At 58.2% G+C, this 23,979-nt stretch overlaps 1 protein-coding gene across 11 annotated transcripts in view; it reads right to left on the reverse strand.

The window, feature by feature from the left end:
- CACNA1C (calcium voltage-gated channel subunit alpha1 C) overlaps positions 1–23,979 on the reverse strand; it is a 557,739-nt gene that overhangs the window by 126,015 nt on the left and 407,745 nt on the right. For 6 of the 11 annotated variants that reach the window (XM_036865102.1, XM_036865106.1, XM_036865103.1 and 3 more), the window contains exons 8-9: positions 20,362–20,465; positions 13,692–13,864 (exon numbers count right to left, since the gene is read on the reverse strand). In XM_036865102.1, coding sequence (XP_036720997.1) covers positions 13,692–13,864; positions 20,362–20,465 — 277 coding nt within the window. Of the gene's footprint in view, positions 1–13,691; positions 13,865–20,361; positions 20,466–20,727; positions 20,832–23,979 lie in introns of all 11 variants that reach the window. The other 5 variants (XM_036865108.1, XM_036865107.1, XM_036865104.1 and 2 more) reach the window with 1 other exon arrangement.

Below are 23,979 nucleotides of genomic sequence, written 5' to 3' on the forward strand. Positions count from 1 at the left end.
CTACCCTTGGTCATCCCAGCCGAGCACGGGGTCATCCCAGCCCCCGCCCCAAAGGTCCATGTGTCACACTTGTGCCCTGTCTGTGCTGCTCACAAGGGCCTACGGGGCTTAGGATCCTCTCTCACTTTCTCCTTCTTCTTGGGCTCTGTCTTCTCCTTCCCTGTTTTCTGCTGCTCAGGATAAATTTGGCTCGGGTCAGATTTCCCAAGGAGGCCCTACAGGGCGAGCGAGCAGTGCCGTCCTGATGAGGGCAGCACTTCTTCGGGAGGCCTCGGCCTTGCCTCTCCCCCCGCAGGAGAGCAAATTGTTGCCTAGCTTCCAGGCTGCCTCTGGGAATGGCGTTTTCCCTTCAGCTCCCGATCCCGCAGTGCCTCCCAGGTCCCACATCCCTGGAGGAGCTCACGGCAGCGGTCAGAACACCCCCGACTTGCCCCTTCGGCAGGAGGTCCTTTACTGTAACTGATCTCCCGGCTCTGCCTGTCGGGCGCTGGCGGCTGTCAGGTGACTCTGCGCCCTGGGGAGGACGCAGGCCCCGGTTCTCCCGCCACTTTAGTGGTCCACGGCTCCTTCGAGACGGTCTCAGCGGCATGGCAGGACCCACTAGAACCCTGCTCTGGGCAAAGCCCTGGGGGCCATGCTGCCCTCCCCGTCAGGACCACGTCCACCGGGGCGGCCGAGGTAAAGTTCTGGGACGGGGAAGGGCTGCGCCCTCGTTCTATGAAGACACCGGGAAGGTTTGGTTTAGATGAGGTGGTGAGGGGTCCTGGTCTCCGTCTCCAAACACAGGAAGTCTTTTCTGCCTGCTCAGCAGGTTGGTTCTACAAGGACCAAGGAAAGGGGTGGAGGGCGAAGAGTCTGCCTGCGCGTTGGAAACGTCCCCACGGCGGCCTGGCTGCCTTCAGGGACCAGGAGATGCCCACTCGCCCCGTCCACTCGCTTCCTCCCGGATCCAGCCCTGCTCGAGGCCCTCCTTCTCCTGTGCCGACTTGGGAAGGCCCGCGGCCGGGTGACCCACGAGGGCCAGAGGGGACCCTGCCCCACAGCACACAAGCGAGGACAGCGGACGGGCTCACACGGGACGATGTCTCCGCTCCTTCCACTGAGCCGCCCTGCCCTCCAGATCCGCCCTCTGAGGCCTGAACCCCATCAAAGGCGTCATCTAAGTCTTAACCTTAGAACTCTTCCGGAGTTTCTCAGGAGACCTGGGCTTGCTGGAGAGGCTGACTGCTCTTCTTTAGAAGAGAGAGATGGTTTGAAACCCAGGGACCAGGGACCACCGTCTCCACAGCCGCAGGCCCGGAGGCGCTGGCAGGACACGGGATGTCCACGTCAGAAATGACTTCAGGGGGGCTTCCCTGGTGGCGCAGTGGTTGAGAATCTGCCTGCTAATGCAGGGGACACGGGTTCGGGCCCTGGTATGGGAAGATCCCACATGCCACGGAGCAACTAGGCCCGTGAGCCACAACTACTGAGCCTGCGCGTCTGGAGCCTGTGCTCCGCAACAAGAGAGGCCGCGATAGTGAGAGGCCCGCGCACTGCAATGAAGAGCGGCCCCCGCTTGCCGCAACTAGAGAAAGCCCTCGCACAGAAACGAAGACCCAACACAGCCAAGAATAAATATAAAAATAAATAAATAAATAAATAAAAGCAAGTGCTTAAAAAAAAAAAAAAGAAATGATTTCAATGGGGGCCAACCTGGGTCGCCTGGGCCTTGCCGCCCCGACACCACTCCCCTCAGGGTCCTGGCTCCTATGAGGCTCACGCTGTGGGCTCAGTGGCCCAGGAAACCCAGAGGGGAGAAAAGGACACAGAAGTTCCGGTTTTCAAACGGTGTCACGGGGCACCAGGGGGCGGGGGCAGAGTGGGATGCGGAACAGGCTTATCATGCGAGAAGGGGCGTGTGTGGTCCACGAGGTGAGCAGGGCCAGGGGGCTGGCGGGGGGACTTGGGCAGATTCAAGCGGCTCTATTACCTCTGCTGATCGCATTGCAGGAGAAATCCTTTACTGATGGTTCGCAAAAGAGGTGTGAAGATAGGGCATTTGCCTGATCTGGGGAAGCAGAAAGGAGATGAGGCCTATTTTTTATTCCCACGATACTGCGGGAGACCGAGCCCCCGGCAGATGGGAGGTCAGCAGGGTGAGGGCAGAGGGACTGCAGGGCCGGCCGGGTGTGGGAAGAGACAGGAGACGGGCGGGGGCGGGGACAGGATGAGGATGTGAGCAGAGAGAGCCTCTGGGATGCCTTCCAGCGCTGAGATTCTACCGCTGGAAGGCTGAGATTCTACCGCTGGACGCCTTCAAGGCAAAGACGACGTTTATCAGGATGCTGGCTCTGGGAAAGAAGAGCAGAGACCAGCGCGGAGAGGTCAGCTGCCGGGGGTGGGGAGAGGCCGTGCGAAGTCCTCACATGGTGGGCACCTTCCCCTTTGGCCGCCGGCTGCCCGGCCGAGAGGGAGAGAACCAGAGTCTGCAAAACGAGGACACTCTCTCCCTGGCCCAGCCCCCATGATGCCGGAGCACAGCACTCGAAGAAAGGCAGGGCCAGCGGGAGCTCAAGGATCTATAGAAAGCCGGGGTTATGTCAGCACCGCTTTCACACATTAGGGAACTAAGGCCCGGGGAAGGAAGGGTTTGTGCAAGGTCACGGAGCTCTGAGTAGGAGAGCTGAGCCCAGGAACCAGGTCCCCCGTCCCCCCACCCCCTTCCTGTCACCAGGTGTTTCGGGCGATAGGGGCTGCCTGGCAAAAGAGGAAGTGGGTGGTCTTCACAGCCAGACAGGCTTCGGTGTGGGACCAGGCTAAGCCTCCTACTGGCTGTCTCGTCTTGGGAAAATCATCTGAACCCCATCTTCCTCATCTAAAAAACCGAGACCATAGTACCGATCTTGGAGGGTTAAGTGAGGACTAAAGGTAACACAGGTCAGAGGAGGTGCTTCATCGGTAATAATTCTCTGTGTGTGCAACGTCCAGACGCTGGATGGATTTACTGGGGATCAAAAAGCAAAACGCGGGCCCAAGAGAAGGACCTCAGGACCACTTGTTTTGCATCTAAAAGGTCACGTGCAGTCTGAGCGCTGATTGGTGATGTGCATGTGTTCCCGGCCGCTCCCCAAGGTGGGCTGCAGTTACCACGTTCCCTTTGGGGCATCACCTCCAAGGCTGTCAGTCCTTCATGAATATTCATGATGTCCCTACTGTGTGTTAACAGTTACCTACCCTGACAGGGTCCCTGCCCTGGAAAGGCTTAACAGCTTGTGAGAAGGCAATTTGTAAAAACTGTGATTACTCATGAAAAAAAGATTTAAGCAGGACTGGACAAAAGAGAGCTGCACTAACCCCCCCTTTGGTGCCCCTTTAATTCTCCTTTTTAACCCTAAACTGAAGCCAGGACCCGCCAGAGACTGTGTTCTGTCCTCTCCACCTGTTCTCTGCCATGCCAGAGAGGCTGTGACCACACCTGGCCACCATGGTGGTCCACCGAGCCTTACGCTGGATGCTTCTGTTTGGTCAGGATGAAATCTCATGGGCCGTGGACCCTTTGGGGATGGCACTGCTACAGAGGTCTGTAGCTCATTTGGAAAGAATTTTTCTTCTCTGAACCAGTGACACTAGTAGCAGAGTGATATGCGGCCTCAGTTCCAGTTTGGTTTTAAATAGATTTGGGGCCAAACATATTTTTTAATATGCAACAATTGGGTTAGTCTAATGACAAATGTCATCCCCTACCACTGCCAGAGAAGCACGCCACTTCCATTAGGAGTAATGCTTCCTGGCCAGATTAAGGCATGGAAAATAACTTTTGGTCATCAACAATTCCCTTCAGTTTCACTGATCTGATTAACCTTAGCAACAGAAAGAGGAATTTACAAATTAGATGCTGTCCTCTATTTATTACCAAAATGGCCGCTTTCCACTCCATCCAGGAGCTACAGTTGAGATCTCGTTAAGTCTCAGCTGGTGATAACATTTAGCCCATAAATCTCCATCTCTGCCGGTGAATGAAATGAGCGTTCTGCCGAAGACCACATAATGGATGAAATCAAACCCCTGTCCCTTGGAAGGGAGTTGACCTTTTCAAGCCTTAAATGTATTCAGCTTTCCGGTCCTAAAGCAGCAGCTGGGAAGTTATTCTGGGTCCTCTCTTAACCCTTTCCCGACTGCCATGCGTAGCTGGCTAGCTGACCTCCCTGAGAGAAAGATAAAATAAGGATACTTCTGGCAAGTCTCTGGATGTATTTGAAGAAGAACGGGGAGAAGAGGTGGGTACGTGAAGAAGAAAATCGAGGAATGGTCCGTTTTCTCCCAGAAGTCAGAGAGGAGTGTTGACAGCCAAGAAACGGAAGATGAAAAATTAATTTGTGTGTCTGATTCATTATGTAGCCTCTGCGGGACCAGGTCTGGTCCTGTCTGGTTTTAGCCTGACATGGTCACAAGGCAGGTCCAGGTCATCTGTTCCCAATGGCAGAATTTCAAAGACTTCCAGGCCAGGACCCCACTTTTCTCCATTAATTTCCACCCTTTTCCTACCAGTATTCACTGACGGCCTATCTGCCAGGCTCCGGATAGTGGTGGGGATGCGAAGCTTCCCTCCCTTCCCAGGTGCACAACCCAACCCAGCAGGGGATAAAATGGATGAACAGGTACAACAGGTCACGTACATCAGTGCCGTGACACAGGTGTGGGATAGGAATTGTGGGAGCAAAAAGGAGGGGCGTGGGTGCGGGAGGGAAGAAGGGGAGGGGTGCCCGAGGAGGGCTGGGAGCAGGGCGGGTCCTAAGGCAGATGGTGGAGCTGGGCTCTCCAGGCAGGAGCGCAGGGTGGACCAGGTGCTGGGAGGGTCTTCAGAAGGAGTAGCTCGCTTCCGGGGATCCTGCAGGAGACCCAGAGCAAAAGCTAATGTGGGTCAACTTCCAACTATAGACATAAAAGCCAGAGCTGGAAGGGGTTTCTGCAGCTGTCTGATCCGACCCCTCCTTTTACAAACAGGGAAACCGAGAGAGGCGAACTGCCCATCGGCTACTGGGCAGGGCCTGGAAGTCAGGTGGCCTGTCCTTCTCAGGCCCCTACTCTGTCTACAAAAACACAGCACGATTGTGCAGACCGGAAACCCTGGCCTCCAGGTAGGAGAGAAGGATGAGGGCCATTCACCTCCTACTGCTGTGCTCACAACTCTTCTAATCAAGGGGTGACTTAACGAATTGATAGAATCCATCCATTAAGGGATTATGGAAATTATAATTCAGGGAAATGATTTTATACCGTCTAAGAGGCTCAAGAAGAAGCTCTAGGGGCTTCCCTGGTGGCGCAGTGGTTGAGAATCTGCCTGCCAATGCAGGGGACATGGCGTCGAGCCCTGGTATGGGAAGATCCCACATGCCACAGAGCAACTAGGCCCGTGAGCCACAACTACTGAGCCTGCGCGTCTGGAGTCTGTGCTCCGCAAGAAGAGAGGCCGCGATAGAGAGAGGCCCGCGCGCCGCGATGAAGAGCAGCCCCCGCTTGCTGCAACTAGAGAAAGCCCTCGCACAGAAACGAAGACCCAACACAGCCCTAAATAAATTAATTAATTAATTAAAAACAACAACAACAAGAAGAAAAAACTTAACTATAGTAAAATTAAAAAAAAAAAAAAAGAAGCAGCTCTACAAGTCTCACTGAAGCTTGGGGCCTTCCTGGTGAAAACCTAGGATGCTCTGCCTGACGGTCAGCGACCAACCAGCTCAGCTTCCCAGTCACTGCACAGTCGTGGAAGGAGCCGCGGGCAAGGGGGCTGGGACCCCCTACCGCTGGCCGTACTTCTCGCACGAAGAAGATGCTCGCCCCCCCCAGGTGATAGCACCGATCTTTTCCTCTGTCTCTACTGCACATAGCAGACATCACACCAAGCTTCTTGTCCTAGCTGGACCCGCTGGCTGGAGCAAGTATTAGTAAACACAATGAGACTAATTCTGAACGCTCCTGTCAGGAAAGGGGTCCTCAATTTCTTCCTGCCCATGTGTGAGTGTAGGTGCCTGGTGTGGGTGCATGTGCTATTTTCAGAGAATTTTGTTAGCATAGTGACTGGCCTGATACTGGATACCATTATCCTATCTCATGAGTCACTGAAATGAGATATAAGGGTTGGGCCAGCTGATTTGAAGCTTCGAATTGGGAAGGTAAACAAAGGCTTTTCCCCTTAAAGCCAGCCTGTCAAGCATCTAATTAGGGCTTTTCACCTCATCAGCAAGTTGTTGAGAACAGATCTATTATCTCACCCCAGGAGCAGAGGGACAGACAAGTTCCAGGGCAGCTGTAATCATTCTTTAATAGCTTTTGGCCTGTATTTTTGTTTTCTCTTGACCTCTAGTCTCGGAGGGCTTGTGTGCCTGCATTGGGCACATTCTGAAGCCCTCTGAATAGGACTTAGGGTCTGTTAGTCAAAACCAGCATTGTGCTTGGCAAGTCATTTTTAGAACATGTATTTAGGAACCATCAAAAGCTCCTCTGTCTGGACGTTTAAAAATATCTTAATATCCTTACTTTTTTGTAAAAAAAAAAAAAAAAAAAAAAACCTAACACTGAAGAACCTTATTGAAATTCAAATGTATATTTTTGGAGAGGATAAAACTTTCATCACAGCTCTGTCTAGTGAGTTTCCCCTGCAGACCTCTTTGCAGGGGTAAGTTTGGTCAGTCTGATGAACTCATGTGAATTAAGTCTAAATTGCAGAAAGTGTATATTTTCATGAAGCTGAGTAAACGGCTTTCTTTCTTGTCCTAGCCTACTATCTGGACGTCACTGGGAGCAGGACATTCTACTGACCCCCCGCCTTCCTTGATGACTTCTACAGGACACCGTCCACTCGGCGACCGCATTCTGAGAACAGGGTCTTAAGGGCAGACACAGTTTTCTTGCTCACCCTCTCCTTGGAGGAGGGGTGTGCTGACCGTCACCCTGGTGTGGATCCAGACCAGGGGCAGGAGGAGGGAAGTTTACGGTCTTTGCAGTGAAGCCCAAGTACAGGCTTAACGTCAGGGGGTCTGGACACAAGCAAAACTGCTTGCTCTGTTCCGGGAGGGCCTGCCAGGTTCCGGCTGGGCTACCTCTGAGCACGTTGCGTGACCTGTCCTGAGACAGTGTTGAAACCTACGTGTCTGTTTAGAGGAAGTGGACCTGTAAGCACCATAAGCAGGAGGAAAACCTGCCCTTGTCTGTCTTCAGAAATGAGCCAGGCTTGCAGGAAGCAGACCCATGACAACCAGTGCCCACCCGCACGTCCCCGCACTCACAGGGGGCCACGCGTTTCCCCACGGAGGCTGGGCCACAGACTCGGTCACCCCACGGCGGCCGGATTCTGTGGTTTCTGATTCCGACGGAGCCGCGCACTTGGCTACAGCAGGAATCCGGGGCCTCGCACGGGGGTACAGAAGGATCATTGCGATGGACTGAACGTGTGTGTCCCCCCAAGTTCACGTGTTGAAACCCTAATCCCAGTGCGATGGTACTTGGAAGTGGGGACTTTGGGAGGCGATTAGGGTATGAGGGTGGAGCCCTTCTGAGTGGGATTCGTGCCTTAGAAGAAGAGGCCAGAGCACTAGCAGTGGAGGAAGCGGGCCGTCTGTGAGCCGGGCAGAGGGCCTCCCGAGGACGTGGCCATGCTGGGCCCCGATCGTGGACGTCCAGCCTGCAGAGCCGTGGAAGCCGATGTCTGCTGTCTAAGCCCCCGTCTGTGGAGATGTGTCACAGCAGCCCCGTGAGGGCAGGAGTGACACCTAACGTGGCCCCCGCCGCCAGCTGTCCCTCTCCCCCCGCCTCTGCCCAGCCTCACTCTGTCACTCGCCTGCTGTGTGAGAGTCCATCCACCCGCTGCGGGACCACCCCCTGCGGGACCACCCTCCTCGGGGCAGCTCCCAGGGGGCAGTGCTCTGCTGCTCCCGACCCGGCCCCAGCCCTGCCCCTCGAACCGCGAGGCCCAAACACAAAGTGACCACCAGCCCAGGGTCACAGCAGGCACGATCGCTGCTTAAGACGATGGGGTCCTTCCTGTTCCACAGAAGCACAGAGCTCTCCTGGCAGCACTGCAGCTGCCACAGAGGCCCGGGCACGTCCATCTGATGAAGTGACCCAGAAGGACGGAGCCCTCACAGCCCTGCGTTTGGGGCTGTTACTCTTATTTTTCCATCAGCCACTGAGTCATAAGGGCAGGGATCAGATGAGGGGGAGCCACTGGGATTCTACGCAGGGCGCCTTCGGGGTAAAGTCACGGATAGAGACAGCCTTCGGCCCCCAGGCGTGTCCATCTGCTTGCAAAGCTTTACAAGAAAATCACAGCAGCGCTTTATTGGGTGGCTACCTGGGCGGGCTGAGTGGGCGGATTCACTTGCCAGTGGGTTTGGTGGCCTCAGGGAGGCGACGTGAGCCCCCATGGTGAGGCCGTTGCTGGTTGGAGACCCGCCCCCGTGGGCCAGGATCCTGAGACCGTCAGAGGTTCCGCCGAGGTGACCCTGCGGCCACACGATCCCGCAGCGCTGAAGGTGGTTACATCACATTCCTCCAGGTGCACACGCCAGGGCAGGACAGGGGCTGGTCGCTGCCCTGGGGCACCCCTCCCTGCAGCCTCCTGGCCGACCAACACCCTCCTCTAACCAAGTTCAAGGAGTCCCGAACCGAAGGAAACTCCGACGGGTGGTGCCATCGATGTGCCCCCTTTCCAAGCACAGCTGCCCTCAGACCACTCCAGGCGGGCGGCTTCTGACCTCAGCGAACTTTCTTCTGCCTGAGCAAGATGTTGCCACGACCCCCTTTCACGCTCCAAACACAGTCCTTACAATCGTAAAGCTCATCTCTCCCTGCTTTTAAAATCACACTCAGGGCCCTTTAGGGTAATGTTTAAGATCAGATTTTCCACCCCCCGCCCCGCCCTCCTTCCCTCCGTCCACCCCGCTCTGCGCGTTAGACTGAGGGTGTTACAGGTGCTACGACGAAGGGGTTAGAGGGACCTCTCCCAGCCGCTTCTGGCCGGAGAGGCAGGGGGGGGTCCCTGCACCACCAAGGGCGGGGCCGAGGAGGGGTCCGGGCAGCGCTGGACTCAGGCCCACATCCCCGAGGTCGGGGGCAGTGTACAGGCTGTGGGACAGGACACGTTACTGTCTCTGAGCCCAGTTCCCCATCTACAAAGGGGGTGTCAGCGCCCACGGGAGATAATCCCGGGGAGGATGAAACGAGACCGTCCCTGTCCTGTCCCCTCTCGTGCCCCCGCCCCGTCCGCCCCAGCACTCTAGCCCAGGAGAGACCGCAGATGCCAACCCTTGCCCACTGTCCAACCTCGGGATCCAAACAGCAGCTCCAGACCAGCTGCGGAAGAACGGCGCCCTCGAGAAGCGCACGTGAGTGAGAAGGTCTCGCCCTTGCTCCACTGGCTGCCAGCTTCCCCTTCTACTGTGTGGCTTTCACACCCTGCTTCCTTCCAGAAGCTACTCCACCATCCAAGGAAGATGGCTGTGGTCTCTACAGCCGGCTGGCAAGCTCCCCCAGAGCTGGTCTTGCTTTAAGAAGTGTAGGACGGCTTGCCTCGGCTGGGTCGGGACAGCTGCTTCTCACCGTACGCTCGACGTGGCCCTCGGGGGCCCCTCCACTGCGCCCAGCCTGGGACGCTGGTGTCTACAAAGTCACGGGCCCGACAGCAGAACAGCCAGACTGCTCCACGGGGGGTGGGCTGTCTGTGGGGTACCCCCCCGGGGGCCTTGTTCTGACCCGATTCCCGAGTGAGGGTCTGCGCACAACATGGGTGCCTGGGACCTGCCCAGGGGAGTTATTCCCACCGGCCCAGAAGAATCCAGGAAACAGCCTCGCTGCAGGGCCCCCAGGCCGCTCACCTCTGCGCTGGGTCTGAGCCCCAACGGACCTCATCACCAGCCCAGGTGAGCCGTTCCCCGCCTGATCTCTGCGGCATTTCCAGCGCTGACGTTTTAGGGCGAGCTAAAGGTGATGGGCTGGGCAGGAGAGGCGTCTGCCCTCCCCGCAGGGTGTGGGGTTAGGACGGCCTCTAACACGGTAACTTCGGGGCCAAAGTAAGAAGGGAGTCGGGAAAAAAACCGTTGCTAGTGTCCTTCTCACGCCGTCTGACTGGGTGCTGGTGGGACAGACGCTGTCTCAGGACTCCAGGCGTGTGGCAGCCGTGCCCACGAGTAAGTCCAAGGAAAACTGATTGTACTAATTAAATTGTAAAAAAAAAAAAAAGCTCAAATAATAATGCACGTGCCCTTGACGCATACATGGTGTAGACCAGTGACGTTCAGATCGCCGCTCTCGAGCCCCACAGGGCCCTTCCGTGGGCGACCTGCTGCTCTTGGAGGCCCTCAGATCTCCGTGCGTCAGTCACATGCAACCCCAGACGCCGCAGGGCGGCGGTGGCCACGCGGCTCTGCTGGCGAACGGTGATTGCAGAGGGGCTCCTGCGAACAGAACTGAATACGCTGGCTAAGTACTTAACCTGCTTATCTGTGTGGAAACTCAAGTGTTTTGGTTCCACGGTCTGTCTTTTCCAGGTTCATCTGCACAAATGTCTGTCTTCGAGGACTGGGGCTGCATTGAAATGGTCTTAACGACATGACAGAGAGATTCCCATATGCACAGATACTTAATCCATGCATTTTTTGATCTTGAGGAGGAGAAAGAAAGGAGAAATTCCTGTTCCACGAGGGCAGGGATTTTTGAGGACCTTGTGCATCGCTATATCCTCAGGGCCTGAAACAGCGCCGGACACAGAGCAGACCTTTAATTGGCTGACGGATGGATGGGTGGGTGGAAGGATGATGAACTGAGTGTACTTTAACGTATTTTTTATATAATTTACTGGCCAACTCATTGACTCTAATTACTTAGAGAAACACCTCAAACAATGCCCTCTCTCTGCTGCCTTTCCGGGCCCTGTTCTTTCTACGGCCTCAGTGGTATCTGTAGCTCTTCCTCGAAAAATGAGTAACTGGGCTCCCCGTGGGTGTGCTCAGCTACCACGTCATGACATGTCACTCAACTGTGTCCGCACTGGAGCCACCCTGTGTCACCAGCGCCCGACAGCTGGCGTTTCCTAAGTGCCGACGGGGCTCCTGCCCGGGGCACAAGCACGAGTTGCCAGAGCCATTGGTCAAGAGTGATAATACCCTTTTCCCTCTTTTCTCAAAAGACGACTTAATTTTTGAGCTGAAGAGAACTGGCAAATACACTGTAATCGTTTAGCAATTTCAAAGGCAAAGACACTACTTTGATAGAAATGCATATCATTAATAGCAGCATTTCTTCCCTTGTATTTGTTTCAAAGGGCAAACTACAAAGTTCTGAAGATCAGAATATAGTTTCTGAGCCACAGGCCTACCTTTTCTGTGAATCTATTAGGTGGCCAGTCCCTTAACAAGCCCGTCTCGTCCACTCTGCTCTTGACCGGACTTCCCTGCAGCCCCGGCCTCTGGACATGCCTCCTGGCTCCATACCCAAGCGTCTCTCATCCAGTTCCTCACGTGCTTCTATTTTACGCTCTGTCTTGTTTTTTCAGATGCCCAGTCCCCGGCCCCCTCCCCCTAGAACCGGCCCACCACCATGTCCACGACGGAAGGCGGCAGGCTCCGTTCTGTCCTCTGAGGACAAGGCTGAGGATGAGAAGCGGACCCCAGGCTCCTCCAGCCACCAGGAACGAGAGCAGGGGAGGGACGCCAGGCTTCAGACTGACTTCATCCACATTAGGGCCCATGAGAACCCTGGCGGAGACTCTGTCCATTGGGGCAGGCAGTACACTGTGCTCTTCCCAAAGCTCGGGCAGAAAGAGGGGGTAGATGGGCCTCGTCCACCTGATCTGCTCCAGCAGCAAAGAATTCTCCATCAGGGCAGGACAGGGAAGCAGCACACCTGGCCTCAGAAAAGAGCAGGATAGCTGTGTCTCTGTGGACGGCCACCGAGTGCTGCGCGGGCAGTGGACACACAAGTTTCTACGAACATGTGAGAAACACGCTCCCACCCTCCGTCGTGAGCTGGGCTCCACCGTGACCAGCGTGCAGACCGGAGCCCAGAGCCGGCTCCTGCGCTTCGCAGCAGGTGTCGACGAGGCTCCCAGGCCAGCTCACTATTCACACACCGCTGGGTGCCACGGACCATCCCCCATCCACGATCCGTCAGCAGCGGAATGGACGCTGCCGGCATCTTTCCAGGAAGACTTTCAGCAGCATCGCCACTCACTGTTGTAACCCATCTAAGGCCTTGTCGTCCAACTTGCAAAAACTCCTCAGCAGAGCGTGAAGGCCTCCTTGTTACCAGTCCCTGGCTGTGTGTGTGTTTTAATTTTGTGTCCATTCCTTGAGCAGAGTTATCAGAAAGCAAGTCGTGGAAGGCTGTATTCAATCCATCTCCGAGACGATGGAGGCGGGCCTGCTCTCTGCTCACATCCAAGTCGTCTTCCTTCTCTCTCCACCTGCTCCCCCTCCTAGATTCCCACTTAGAGCTCAGGTACCAACGAGCAGGAACGCACAGAACCCGGCCGGGGAGCACGCACACAACCGGCAGAACCTACGCCCACGCACAAGGCCACTGTGTCCGCACGTGCGTCGGGATACACGTGCGCACACGCGTCCTGCGCCCTCCTGGCCTCTGTCAGGACACAGCGATGGACACCCTGCTTCCCCGTCAGCCCCCGGAGCCTCAGCGGGTCTCTCTCCTCCCTCTGGGCCTGGGAGCCTTTCTAGCTTCCCGCCCTTATCTGCCTGACCCCGCTCAGCAAGCATCTCGGCTATTTAACCTGATTGGTCCCTTGGTCAGAAACGTCCCGATTCAAATGTGAGCAACCCAAGGAAGGGGGCCCGCAGGAGGAGGAGGAGAGAGTGGTGGGGGTCACAGAGACGGGGGGTAGAGGCGGTGCAGGGCACTTAGAGTCACATTCACCCCACGTCGCAGGCACCGGGGGCTGGTGAGCGCTCAGAGTCCCACCCCAGAGCTGCCAGATCCGAGTAGGAGCCCAAGACCTTGCGTTTCCAGCAAGTTCCCAGGTGATGCTGGTGCATCACCTGGTGCCCAGTTCCCTGGGCTGGTCCAGGGCCCACACGACAGAACTGCCGGGTGTATCCGATGAGCCTGAACTGCCACGATTCATCATCTTTCTGACACTTGAGAGTCAATATCATCCATCACTCTCATGACCGTCCCAGCAACAATCTGCCCCGTGAAACCCCAGGGGAGGGATTGGGCTGTTTTTAAAACCTAAAGCTATTCTGCCAGTTTCCTCCGGGTTTCCCCAACCTTCCCATTTAGCACCTTCCCAGATCTTTGAGTCTAACCTCCTCGAGAGAAACCTATGGCTCTTTTCCCTGAGAAAGCGCAGTGGTCCTTGGAAGGGGGAAGGGAGAGCCTGCTTTCCAGGTGGTGGTGGGGGAGATGGTCCCCTGTGAATAAGCCTGGAGCAGGACTCCCGCCCCCGACCCAGGGAGCCAGAGCTGGGAGGAGGATGTCGGATTTAAAACAAAGAGCCCGGCTGACCCAAGTTTCCACCGTCCCAGGACCAGAGGCTCTAGGAGGACTAGGAGGCTTTGCTCCACACGTGGGACTGATTTCTGAGAGCAGAGGAGGACGGCCACCCATGAGACCCGTCAGCACGGGGCGGGAAAGCCCCTGCGCCTCGCCGCGCCCCCCGCCTCGCCCAGACCCCGGCCCCGGACGGGGAGGCCGCTCACTGTTGCGGGGTTTCTCCTCGTCCAAGCCCTCGTCCTCGTTCTCAGGGTCAATGTCCTCCGCCTGCGTGATCCAGTCCAGGTAGCCCTTCAGGTCCTCCTCCAGCTGCTGCTTCTCCCGCAGCTTCTGGAAGTCGCCCCGGGCCTTGGCCTTCTCCCTCTCTTTGGAAAACTCTCTGGCGAGAGAGCGGAGGGGCAAGAAGAACAAAGCGTTAGTTGCTTCGCGTGGGAAGCCGCCGGCCGCACCCGCGCTGCACAGACCGCGCCCCCTGTCCCGGGTCTGAACTGCTCTCACGAGAGAGGATGGAGTCGCTGGGGCGGGGCGCTGCCTGACTCGGGACACGAGCGTGGCGTGGACCGAATCCACTTCCCTTCCGCCTGGGCCATGATGGCAAGCTCTGCCTCTTCATGACAAACGTTCTCCAATGCCTGGAAAGGCCTTCCGAGCAGTAACCCGGCGGGAGCCCCGCCATAGCCCCGGGAGACGAGGAGTTGGGGTCGAGCTGAAGCCCACTCCCCGCACTGGCTCTGCCAACCCTGATGCCTCCTCGGTGGCTCAAAATCGGCCACGGTGGGGATACGTACACCACGGAAATCGTCAAATGTTACCAACCAGGGCTTTTCCCCGCAGAGAGCCAGTTGTTAATGTCTACCAGGACACCACTGACGTCAGATCCAGGAGACCTCACCTCCTCACCCCCCCATTCTCATTTCTAGGGTTCGTTCTGCCCCGTTCAGCAAGCCTGGAGGGGTTTCTAATCTAGAGAATGTCCTTTCCCACATGGAGGGAGACAGAAGAGGATTCCAGACACAGGAAAATGTCCTGGGGGGTGCCCTTCGGGTTAAAAAAGAAATCTAATCAAAATGGAAAAATACATAAAATCAAGATGATATAAAACTTAAATGAGGCATTCAATCTAAAGCAATGATGAGTAGAAACTAAAATTAAGCTGGGATTTGCTGGAAGAAGAGCTTATTGAAAAATTTTGGAGAGTGTCTGTTTCTTTCCTATTTTCTATGATTCTGTCCTTATTTTCTCTCTGACCTTGAATTCACTTTCTGAGCCAGGAGGGACCTGGCAGCCAAGAGGGGAGTCAGGGAGGCCGGTTCTCACTCTCAAAGCAAGTCTGTGCCTTTTCTTCCGAAATAGATAGGAGCAGCCTGCCTCTGACCTCCTGTCTCTGGGAAATGGGGCTCCTGGGGTGTGTGTGTGTGTGTGTGTGTGTGTGTGTGTTGGGGGGATGCACTGGGCCTCTTGGTTTCTTCCTAGAGACGTGACTCCTCCTTCCCTCAGCAGTTGAGGCCTAGTTCAGGGTGGGAGGCCGCAGAGTCCACCTGAAAGGGATTCCTTGCATGAGACAGACACTCCATGGGAGGGCCCCGTGGAAGGAAGGACACACCGACAAGCCATGGGGCAGGAAGGCTCAGCCCTGGAGCCCCTGCGCCCGCCGTCCAGGATCTGCATTCACTGCAGCCGTGGCAGGAGCACAGACCTCGGCCGTGACCCTTTATGGTGAGGGTCGGGCCGGGAGGGGTCTGGGGGACGTTCTCACCGGGAGCCGTGGGCTCCCGAGCTACGAGTTCTCTTTGCTGCTTTGACGACGCTCTGGTTGGGATGGAATGTTCTTCTTCACTTTGATTGACTCCAGTTCGAATCGGACTGACCTTGCTCTTTCTTGGGCTTCCTGGCAGCTGGCGGCACCGTCCCTTCCTTCCCAGGGACACGGGGCTGCACTGACAGCTGACAGTGTGGACGGAGGCCTTGCCTCCATGGCGGATGGGCCCGAAGGGAGTCCCCAGCTCTCCGCACCCGCCACTCCTCCCGGGGCTGCGGTTCGCCACCCGGAGAGTCCCTTCACAGAGCGGGGCACACCTGCAGCCCCCAGACTGCAGCTCCAGGCGCCCCCCAACCGCCCTTCCGCCTCCACACACTTGAGAGCTCCATGCCTTGTGCAGCGGGTTCGGGTGGAAGGGTGACTGAGTAGCTAAGGGTCCGTGCTTCTCCTGGAGCTGGGATCAGACCAGAGCCGGGAAAGCTGACCCAGCCATGCGTCACAGCACCTGCTCCGCGGAACGAAGTCTCGCCACCCGTAACCCACGGCCTCTGGGAACCCAGACAGACATCCGGGAGAAGAGGAAATGAGGTTTCCTGGGGTGCGAGGGGCTTCGAGAGGCAGCAGAGCCAGGAACCCGCGGAGCGTGGGGCACAGCCTGGTCCGGGCCGGGAGGGGGTGAGGGGCTTCCTCTCCGGGCTCCACGCAGCAGGGACGTGCAGGGTGGCAGCGCCCCGCTCTCTTCGTCTCCTCGCTGGGCGTCCCACGCGGCCTGGGCCCAGGGGCTGGCGCCGGCTGCCCGGTCAGTCGCGGCGGGTCTGCGCGAAGGCAGGAGCACGTCCTGTGCGCGCAACGGCCGACAGGACAAACGCGCATGTGCGGAGAGCCCCGGCCCGGTGCGCACTTGCCCCGCTCGCAGAGGGCGGCCGCGTGAGGGGTCCGTCGGCCGGGCTCCAGGCCCCACGGTGACCGGTGTGGCTGGTCCTCGTCACCCACGGACTCGGCGTCTGCAGACCCGCCTCCCCGCGAGGCCTTCTTCGTCACGCCACACACACCGCGAGCCCTCGCTGTCACTGCGCACGCGCAGAAAGGCGGGACCTGGGGTCACGTTCCCGGATGAGGTTGGACGAGCGGCCGCCCGCCTCCTTGGTGGTGCAGCTCATTCTGTGAATAAGAGCCTTTTTACAGCCCATTTCCGCATTTTGTGCTTTCTGTTGGTGGTTTTTCTGATTAAAACGGCCCCCGAGCATGGAGCCGCCGTGCAGTCTGTGACCCCCAAGGGCACGAGGGCTGCGAGGTGCCTCACGGGGCAGGTCCGTGTGTCCGACAAGCGGAATCCAGGCCTGAGTTACGGGCTGTGGGTTGAGAGCTCGGTGCGAACGGATCAACACCGTGCCTTGAACCAGGCGACTTCACACAGACGCGCACACACGACAGCTCGTGTACTGACGGCAGTGTCGTGTCCAGAGCCTCGCAGGAACCTAACCCCACATCCCCTGAGGGCAGAGGCCGCTGTTCACGAATCCAGGGCTGGTGGGCACTTCGTGGAACAAGCCTTCCAGGAATCATGCGCGTCTCCCCTGCTCCAGCCACGAGGCAGTGTGTCCGGGCACGTCTGCTTCCTCGGGACCTGGATGTAGCGTCTTAACTGTGGCCCGTGGTCAGGGATGCTTTCAGGTTGTAAAATGCCCACCCTCAGGCCCTCTGCCCCATCTCCCCGGGGGAATGAGAGCCGGGCACCCACCCTCTGAGAGGTCCCGGGCCCCTTGTCACCTGAAGACACACGTCTTCTCTGTCTGCAACCACTTAAAACCAAAAAGTAACCAGAGTCCAGGGTCCAGGGACTTTCACCTGATGGCACCTTCTAGTGCAGCTTCCGGGATCTTGTGGCTGCGGTCACTGTAATTCTCATGGCTGAGAGGCTGAGCTCTCTGGAGGGGAAGGTCATATAACCTGGTTCTTATCTGACTAATATCAGTCCTACGACACGTGAGGATCAAGAGACGATGACCGTGGAAGCGTTTGGAAAAAATCCACGAGATGCACATTTACACGGACGCCTCCAGGCTCAGCAGGAGTGGGTTTCCAGACAAAGGACGGCCGTCCCGCTGATGACCCAAATCTCTGAATTCCGCCTTTAAAACGGAGGCTTTGCAGGGTGTCGCTCTCCCTGCCTTCCTGAGCAGACAACCCCAAGCGCGCCTGAGCCCTTCCTCGGTGACAGCAGGGTGGAGTTCATGAGGACAGTTACCGTGCTGGGCTCTGAAACGATGATAATACCCTTAACTGGTGGATGCAGGGTGTCGGCCCCCAGCTCCAAATGCTCCAAGACTGCAGTGCTGCTGGGGGAGCTCTGTTCTCCCTCGAGGGCTGTTATGTCTGCAGGGCCGCTGGCCCCCAGCTCAGGACCTGTCCGCAGCCTGCGGGGCTGGGGGTCCCCAGCTTCCTCTGGGACGCCTGGGCCGGTCCCCCCGGGCCGGTCCCCCCGTCCTTACTGCGGTTCCCACCCGTCTCCTCCCAGGTCTTGGCTGTCATCTGAGGACACGGGATTAACCAGGCCGATGGGCTTGGGGACGGTGGAGCTTGGGGGACGGGGACAGAGGCTGTGGGTCCACATGGCGTGGGTTTAATCTCGGATCCTCCAGGCCCCACCGGTGAGAACTGGGGGAGTTCCCGCACGTAACCTTCACTCTTCTCCTCTGTGGAGGTGACACCCGCTTGGCCCCAGCTCGCGGGGGCGTCGTGGGCAGCAAAGGAGCGCATCCACCGAAGGCGCCGAGCCCGGGGCCTGCCGTCGAGCTCCTGACCGCCGACACCACCCCTGGGACGGGCCTTCCGTGAGCGCTGAGAGGTTTCCAAATGCTTCTGGAAGGCTGTCCGCCGGATGAATAGGCTGTGCTCCAGGGTAACTACCACGCTGCTGTCCTGACTTGTCGAGACAGGGCGAGCACCACGCGTGCTCAGCCGACGGCAGCCTGTTTCTGGGCCTTCTCACTGCGTGGCCAGCCCTCTGGACAGGCCGGGAAGGGGAGCTGCTCACGCCGGGCAGAGGGTGCCCGGGGCCGGGGGAGCCTTGGGGGATGTTCCCCAGCAACGTGGGGAGGAACGGGACAGGAGCGGGTGTGAGGAGGGGCCCGGGGACACGGAGCAAGGGCTGGGCGCACAGGCCCAGACGAGACCGGGTTTCTGGAATCCCGCAGGCTCCACACACCCACTCTCACCTGAACCAAGACTGGGCCTTCAAGACCACTCTGCCCGCCCCCAGCACTGCCGCCATCGGGCCCCACTTTGACCCCCTGGGAGGAGCCGAGGAGGACCAGGCAGACCCTCTGCTCGAGGGGGGGCTTCGTGGTCGAGGCCTCAGCCTCCACCTCAGACTCCTGGGGGGACTTCACTGCTCAGACTGGCTCCTCGTCTCTGCGGCGAGAACGTGGAAGCACCTTTTTCAAGGTTCCGAGCCCTGGCGTGTTACAGGTCCAGCTTATTCAGCGTTCGTCTACGGGGCAGCGGCAGGAAGGTGGGAGCTGGCTGCGCCTCGTGCTGACACTGACCAGCGAGGGGACCCCCTACGAGCCACGCGGCATCTCAGGCTCACTCCCCTCGTGTCTGGAAGCAGGTCTAACCTGCGACGCCCCTGTTCAGTAATCTCAGCTCTGACACCTTCGAGTAACCAGCGACCCCAGCGAGGACAGCATGGCTGTGTGCTGAGGACTCGACGTCAAGTACCTCGCTCGACCATCCCAGCGACCGAAGAGTTGGGATGATGAGCTCCGTGTTGTCAGATGGGTGAGTAACGTTTAAAAACCTTCTGCCTGGAGCATCCAAGTTTCTGCCTTGAGTGGGTTGACTTTTCAACGCTCTTCCTGACGACTCCTTATAAACAGGGCATTTTCTTGTGTTGGACACAAAAATGGAAACCCTTCCCCCCTCCAGGCAGCTGACCGGGGCGTCTGCCGGCCTGCGTGTCACTGTCGCCCTGACGGAAGGTGCCAGCCCCTGTGCAGCTGCTCGCGGCAAAGGCCCGGTGTGCTGGAGCCCCTGCCGGCACCCCCGCGGGGAGGGGTGAGGATGGAGGTGGACTCTGCCCTCCCCCACTTCCAGGAGTGACCCCGACGCTCCTGCGAGGCCTTGGGCTGCGGCACGAGGGGGTGGGAAGTCTTCCTCCCTCGCCCAACTCTCCCCAACATCACGTCCCCAGAGACGGAGGAAAGGCTACGAAGCAGCTGCCCCTCCCCACGTGGCGAAGGCAGAAAGTGTCCCTGGGAGCCTTCAGGCGATGGCCTTGCATGGCTGGTGAGGGCTCGGGAAGAAGAGAGTGGGCCCAGGAGGCGTCCAGTGGGACCGAGGTGCAGAGGTGGCTGCCCAGGGCTCCTCGGGCCCCAGCCACGGGCTGCCTCGGCCACGTTTTAACTCCATCTGAGCAAAGGCTGGAATCAGGCGGGCCTTGCACTTGGAGCCAAGAGACAAAGCTAAAGGAAAGTGGATTCTGTCTCCTCTGTGCCCCAGTAATCTATGGCTTCAAACAGCTGAGCGCCCTTCCTTCCAGAGAAGGGCTACAGAGAGGGACGGCCCAGTCTGTGGTGAGAGCCAGAGAGAACGAGCATTTCAGTCTGTTTTGTTTACTTGCATCTTAGCTCAGACTCCTGGTACCCTGGCCCAGTCAACACTGGGAAAAGGGGACCTGGGTCTTCACTGCCAGCCTGCCCCGGACTGTGGCTGGAGAGGTAGGGCGGGTACCCGTCTGCGAGTCTGCTATGCAGGGCCAGGAGCCCACGGCCCACGAATCTTCCTCCAATTCCTCTGCCCAGCCCTTCCCACCCAAGGGGCTCAGCTGCTCCGAGGCTCCTGGAGAAGCCTGCTGCCCTCCTGGACAGCCTGGGGTGGACGGGTGGCAGGAGACAGGTGGGCCTGGGTACCTCTCACTGCAGCCCAAACCAGTGGGCTCGGCCTCGTGCCTCTGACCTCTGCCCAGCCAGGCCAAGGACATTCACTTCAAGGCTCCTGGGGTGGCCCCGTGTCCCAGGTTCATCAGAGTCAGAAAAAGAATAAAGCCAGGAAAAGCAGAAAGAGTAAGTGAAATAAATGGAAAAATCAAGACCTTTTTCCTTGGTCCTGCTTACCCGCTAAGGACACCGAGAACCAAGTTAAGTACAAAAAATGACCCTATGATGATTAGTGTAACAAAATAGATCCAGGGCCAGTCCCTTCCCACGGCATCATTGACCTGGAAGAACGGAATCACAGTTAGTACAGCTCCGAGAGCAGCCGAGCACGGCCCTGCCCACCCCGGGCCCGATGCCGACCAGGCAGCACCGGGACCGGGGCCTCTAGGTCATCAGAGGCCAAATGGCCTGCCCAGCCGACGGCCAGCACGCCTGGCTGAAGGGAGACGTTTTCTCTTTCTCCTGGGCCTGGTGACGGATACAGCGGAACCTGGGGCCTTGCTCAGCTGCGTCGTAAAGAGGACACAGAAACGGTCAGCTTACCCGCTCAACACACCAAGAACCAGATTTAGAACGAAAAAGGATCCAAAGATGACCAGACTGACAAAATACACCCAGGGTAACTCGTAGCCCATAGCGTCCTGCATCTGGAAAGACGAAGGATAGTTAGGAAAGAGAGAAGCAGAAGTGAGTCAAAGCAAGTAGGCAGGGAGGCAGGGAGGATGTGAGCAGAGGCTGGCGTGGGAGACCACTGTCACCGGGTACCATCTTGACCCAAACACCCCGTGACCTTGACCTGAGCAAGAAGGGCCTCGGCAGGCTCTGCCTCAGGGGGAATCTCGCCTGGCTCTCTCTGTCCCTTTACTTTCTGGAACAGAATTTTCCTCCGATGTTATCTACTCAGTTGTCTGAGAAGCTGGGTCACCTCTAAAGTGGTTCTTCCTACGAGATGGTTTTCGCTCAGTTGGGTTTATGTGGCCACTGCGCTCACCACCCTGGCCTCAGCTCTCAGGGACTAGCTGGGGGTTGGAACCTTTGGGCACACGTGGGGAGGTGCCTGCCTCAGGGGGTGACCCCCGCGCCTGGAGTTTAGGGTGGACCACGCTGCCTTATCGGCACCACAGGTCTCGGGCCGGGGAAGACGGTTGTTCAGGTTGGACTCAGGGAACAGCTCCTGTGCCTGCAACTCACGGGACCGTGGATCCCCATGGGAGGTCAACGCCCCCGAGTTTCCAAATTCCTAAGTGCACAGGCTCCCCGAATGACCTACACCCGTGGTTCTCAAGGTGTTGTCCCCGGACCAGCAGCATTGGCCTCACCGGGGCACCTGGGAATGAGTTTGGAACTGCACACCCAGGGCCCTCCGTCCACACTGGGGGCGCCCGGCGACCACATTCTCACCAGCCCTGCGGTGAGTCTGATGCGAGCCAAGGTTTGAGAACCACTGGTCCACGGCCCCCAGCCTCCGAGGCAACGGCACGACTGAGGCTGTGATTCCCTGCACCCAGGTCCACGGGGCGGCTCGTGTGCTCTGAGAAGCACTGGCCGGGTTTCGGTGCTGCCCCCGCGCGTCCTTTCCAAATCTGCTCTCGTCTACCCGGGGTTACGGTGTCTCATTGGAGGCAGCTCCCCAACGTGACCACAGGGCAGAGAGCACAGCTCTGTCCCGCCCTCGGGGTCGCCGGTTTGAGCCACGTAAGGAAAAGGTTCCCAACACGCGACTTTCGCAGGTCACAATTCAACCCAGTGTAACGCGAGTCTGTGGACATCCTCGCTGCCACGCGGCCGCTCTGTTTTCCACGCAGCACACTTTCCAAGTGTATAATCGACTCACTACTGTGCATCGTTTGTCCTCCGTGCCGGGGTGCAAGTGGCATGAGGACGGGCGTTGGGTACAGCCTGTGCCCCCAAGTGCCCAGAAGAGGGCCTCATATAAGGCGGGTGCTCAGTGAGGCCAGCCGGGTGGACGGACGGGCCCCCTCTGTGCCGGCCCCGCTACCCACGGGAGGCCCTTGCTGTAGGGGGACAGGTCAGTGGACGTCGGGTGGCGAACGCGGCTGCAGGGGTGCGTGTGCACAGCCACGGGCCTCCAGGAGAGGCTGCAGAGGCCGGTGAGGCCGGATCAGGCGGCCCAGGGGTGCCACTCGGGGAAGGAGGGCAGGGGAAGTAAGGCCGCCTGGAGGCCGCGTGGTCCTGCCCCAGGAAGGGGTTCCAGGAACTGGCAAGTGTTGGGACGGTGCCGGCAGCGTGAAGCACCCAGCACGACGGCGAGAGGAGGGCAGGGCACCGAGATCCGCGGAGTCAGAGGCTGCCCTGTCGCGGGAGCTGGGAGCCTCCTCCCTGATCCAAGGCTGCCGAGGAACCCACACGGGGCCTTCCAGAGACGGGCTCGCTCCCAGTGCCAAGGGCCACCCTTGCGAAACTGCCCCCAGAGCCGGGCAGACGGGGATGGGGAGGGAGGGCTGGCGCCTCAGCAGCCTCCTTGGGGGAGATCCCCCCTGGCTGGTTCCTCGTGCCCTACATTTTGTGAGCATTTACGCTCATGGAAAATGCAGTCCTCCAGGCCACACACCTCTGACGACTCAAGGAACCCATGAGCCTTGGAGGCTTCCTGGGCCCCTATTTAGTTTGAGTGTCCTTTCCTCTGGGCCACAGGCAAGGGGTGAGGCGTCCAGCAGCACTAGGGCCTCAAATGGATGGAGCTACAGACCTCCTGACTCCCAGATACCCACCCCACAGCCAGCCTCATGGTAACCTCGTGATCCCTAGATACCCCATAGCCAGCCTCATGGTAACCTTGTGACCCCTAGATAACTTTCTGACCCCCAGATACCCCATAGCTAGCCTCATGGTAACCTTGTGACCCCTAGGTAACTTCCTGACCCCTAGATACCTCATAGCCAGCCTCATGGTAACCTCGCGATCCCTAGATACCCCATAGCCAGCCTCATGGTAACCTCGCGACCCCTAGATACCCCATGGCCAGCCTCATGGTAACCTCGTGACCCCTAGATACCCCATGGCCAGCCTCATGGTAACCTCGCGACCCCTAGATACCCCATGGCCAGCCTCATGGTAACCTCGCGACCCCTAGATACCCCATGGCCAGCCTCATGGTAACCTCGCGACCCCTAGATACCCCATGGCCAGCCTCATGGTAACCTCGCGACCCCTAGATACCCCATGGCCAGCCTCATGGTAACCTCGCGCCCCCTAGATACCCCATGGCCAGCCCCATGGTAACCTCGCGACCCCTAGATACCCCATGGCCAGCCTCATGGTAACCTCGCGACCCCTAGATACCCCATGGCCAGCCTCATGGTAACCTCGCGATCCCTAGATACCCCATGGCCAGCCTCATGGTAACCTCACGATCCCTAGATACCCCATAGCCAGCCTCATGGTAACCTTGTGACCCCTAGATAACTTCCTGACCCCTAGATACCTCATAGCCAGCCTCATGGTAACCTCGTGATCCCTAGATACCCCATAGCCAGCCTCATGGTAACCTCGTGATCCCTAGATACCCCATAGCCAGCCTCATGGTAACCTCGTGACCCCTAGATACCCCATAGCCAGCCTCATGGTAACCTCGTGACCCCTAGATACCCCATAGCCAGCCTCATGGTAACCTCGTGATCCCTAGATACCCCATAGCCAGCCTCATGGTAACCTCGTGATCCCTAGATACCCCATAGCCAGCCTCATGGTAACCTCGTGATCCCTAGATACCCCATAGCCAGCCTCATGGTAAACTTGTGATCCCTAGATACCTCATAGCCAGCCTCATGGTAA

The sequence above is a fragment of the Balaenoptera musculus genome, chromosome 10 (assembly GCF_009873245.2).
Source record: "Balaenoptera musculus isolate JJ_BM4_2016_0621 chromosome 10, mBalMus1.pri.v3, whole genome shotgun sequence".
NCBI lineage: Eukaryota > Metazoa > Chordata > Mammalia > Artiodactyla > Balaenopteridae > Balaenoptera > Balaenoptera musculus.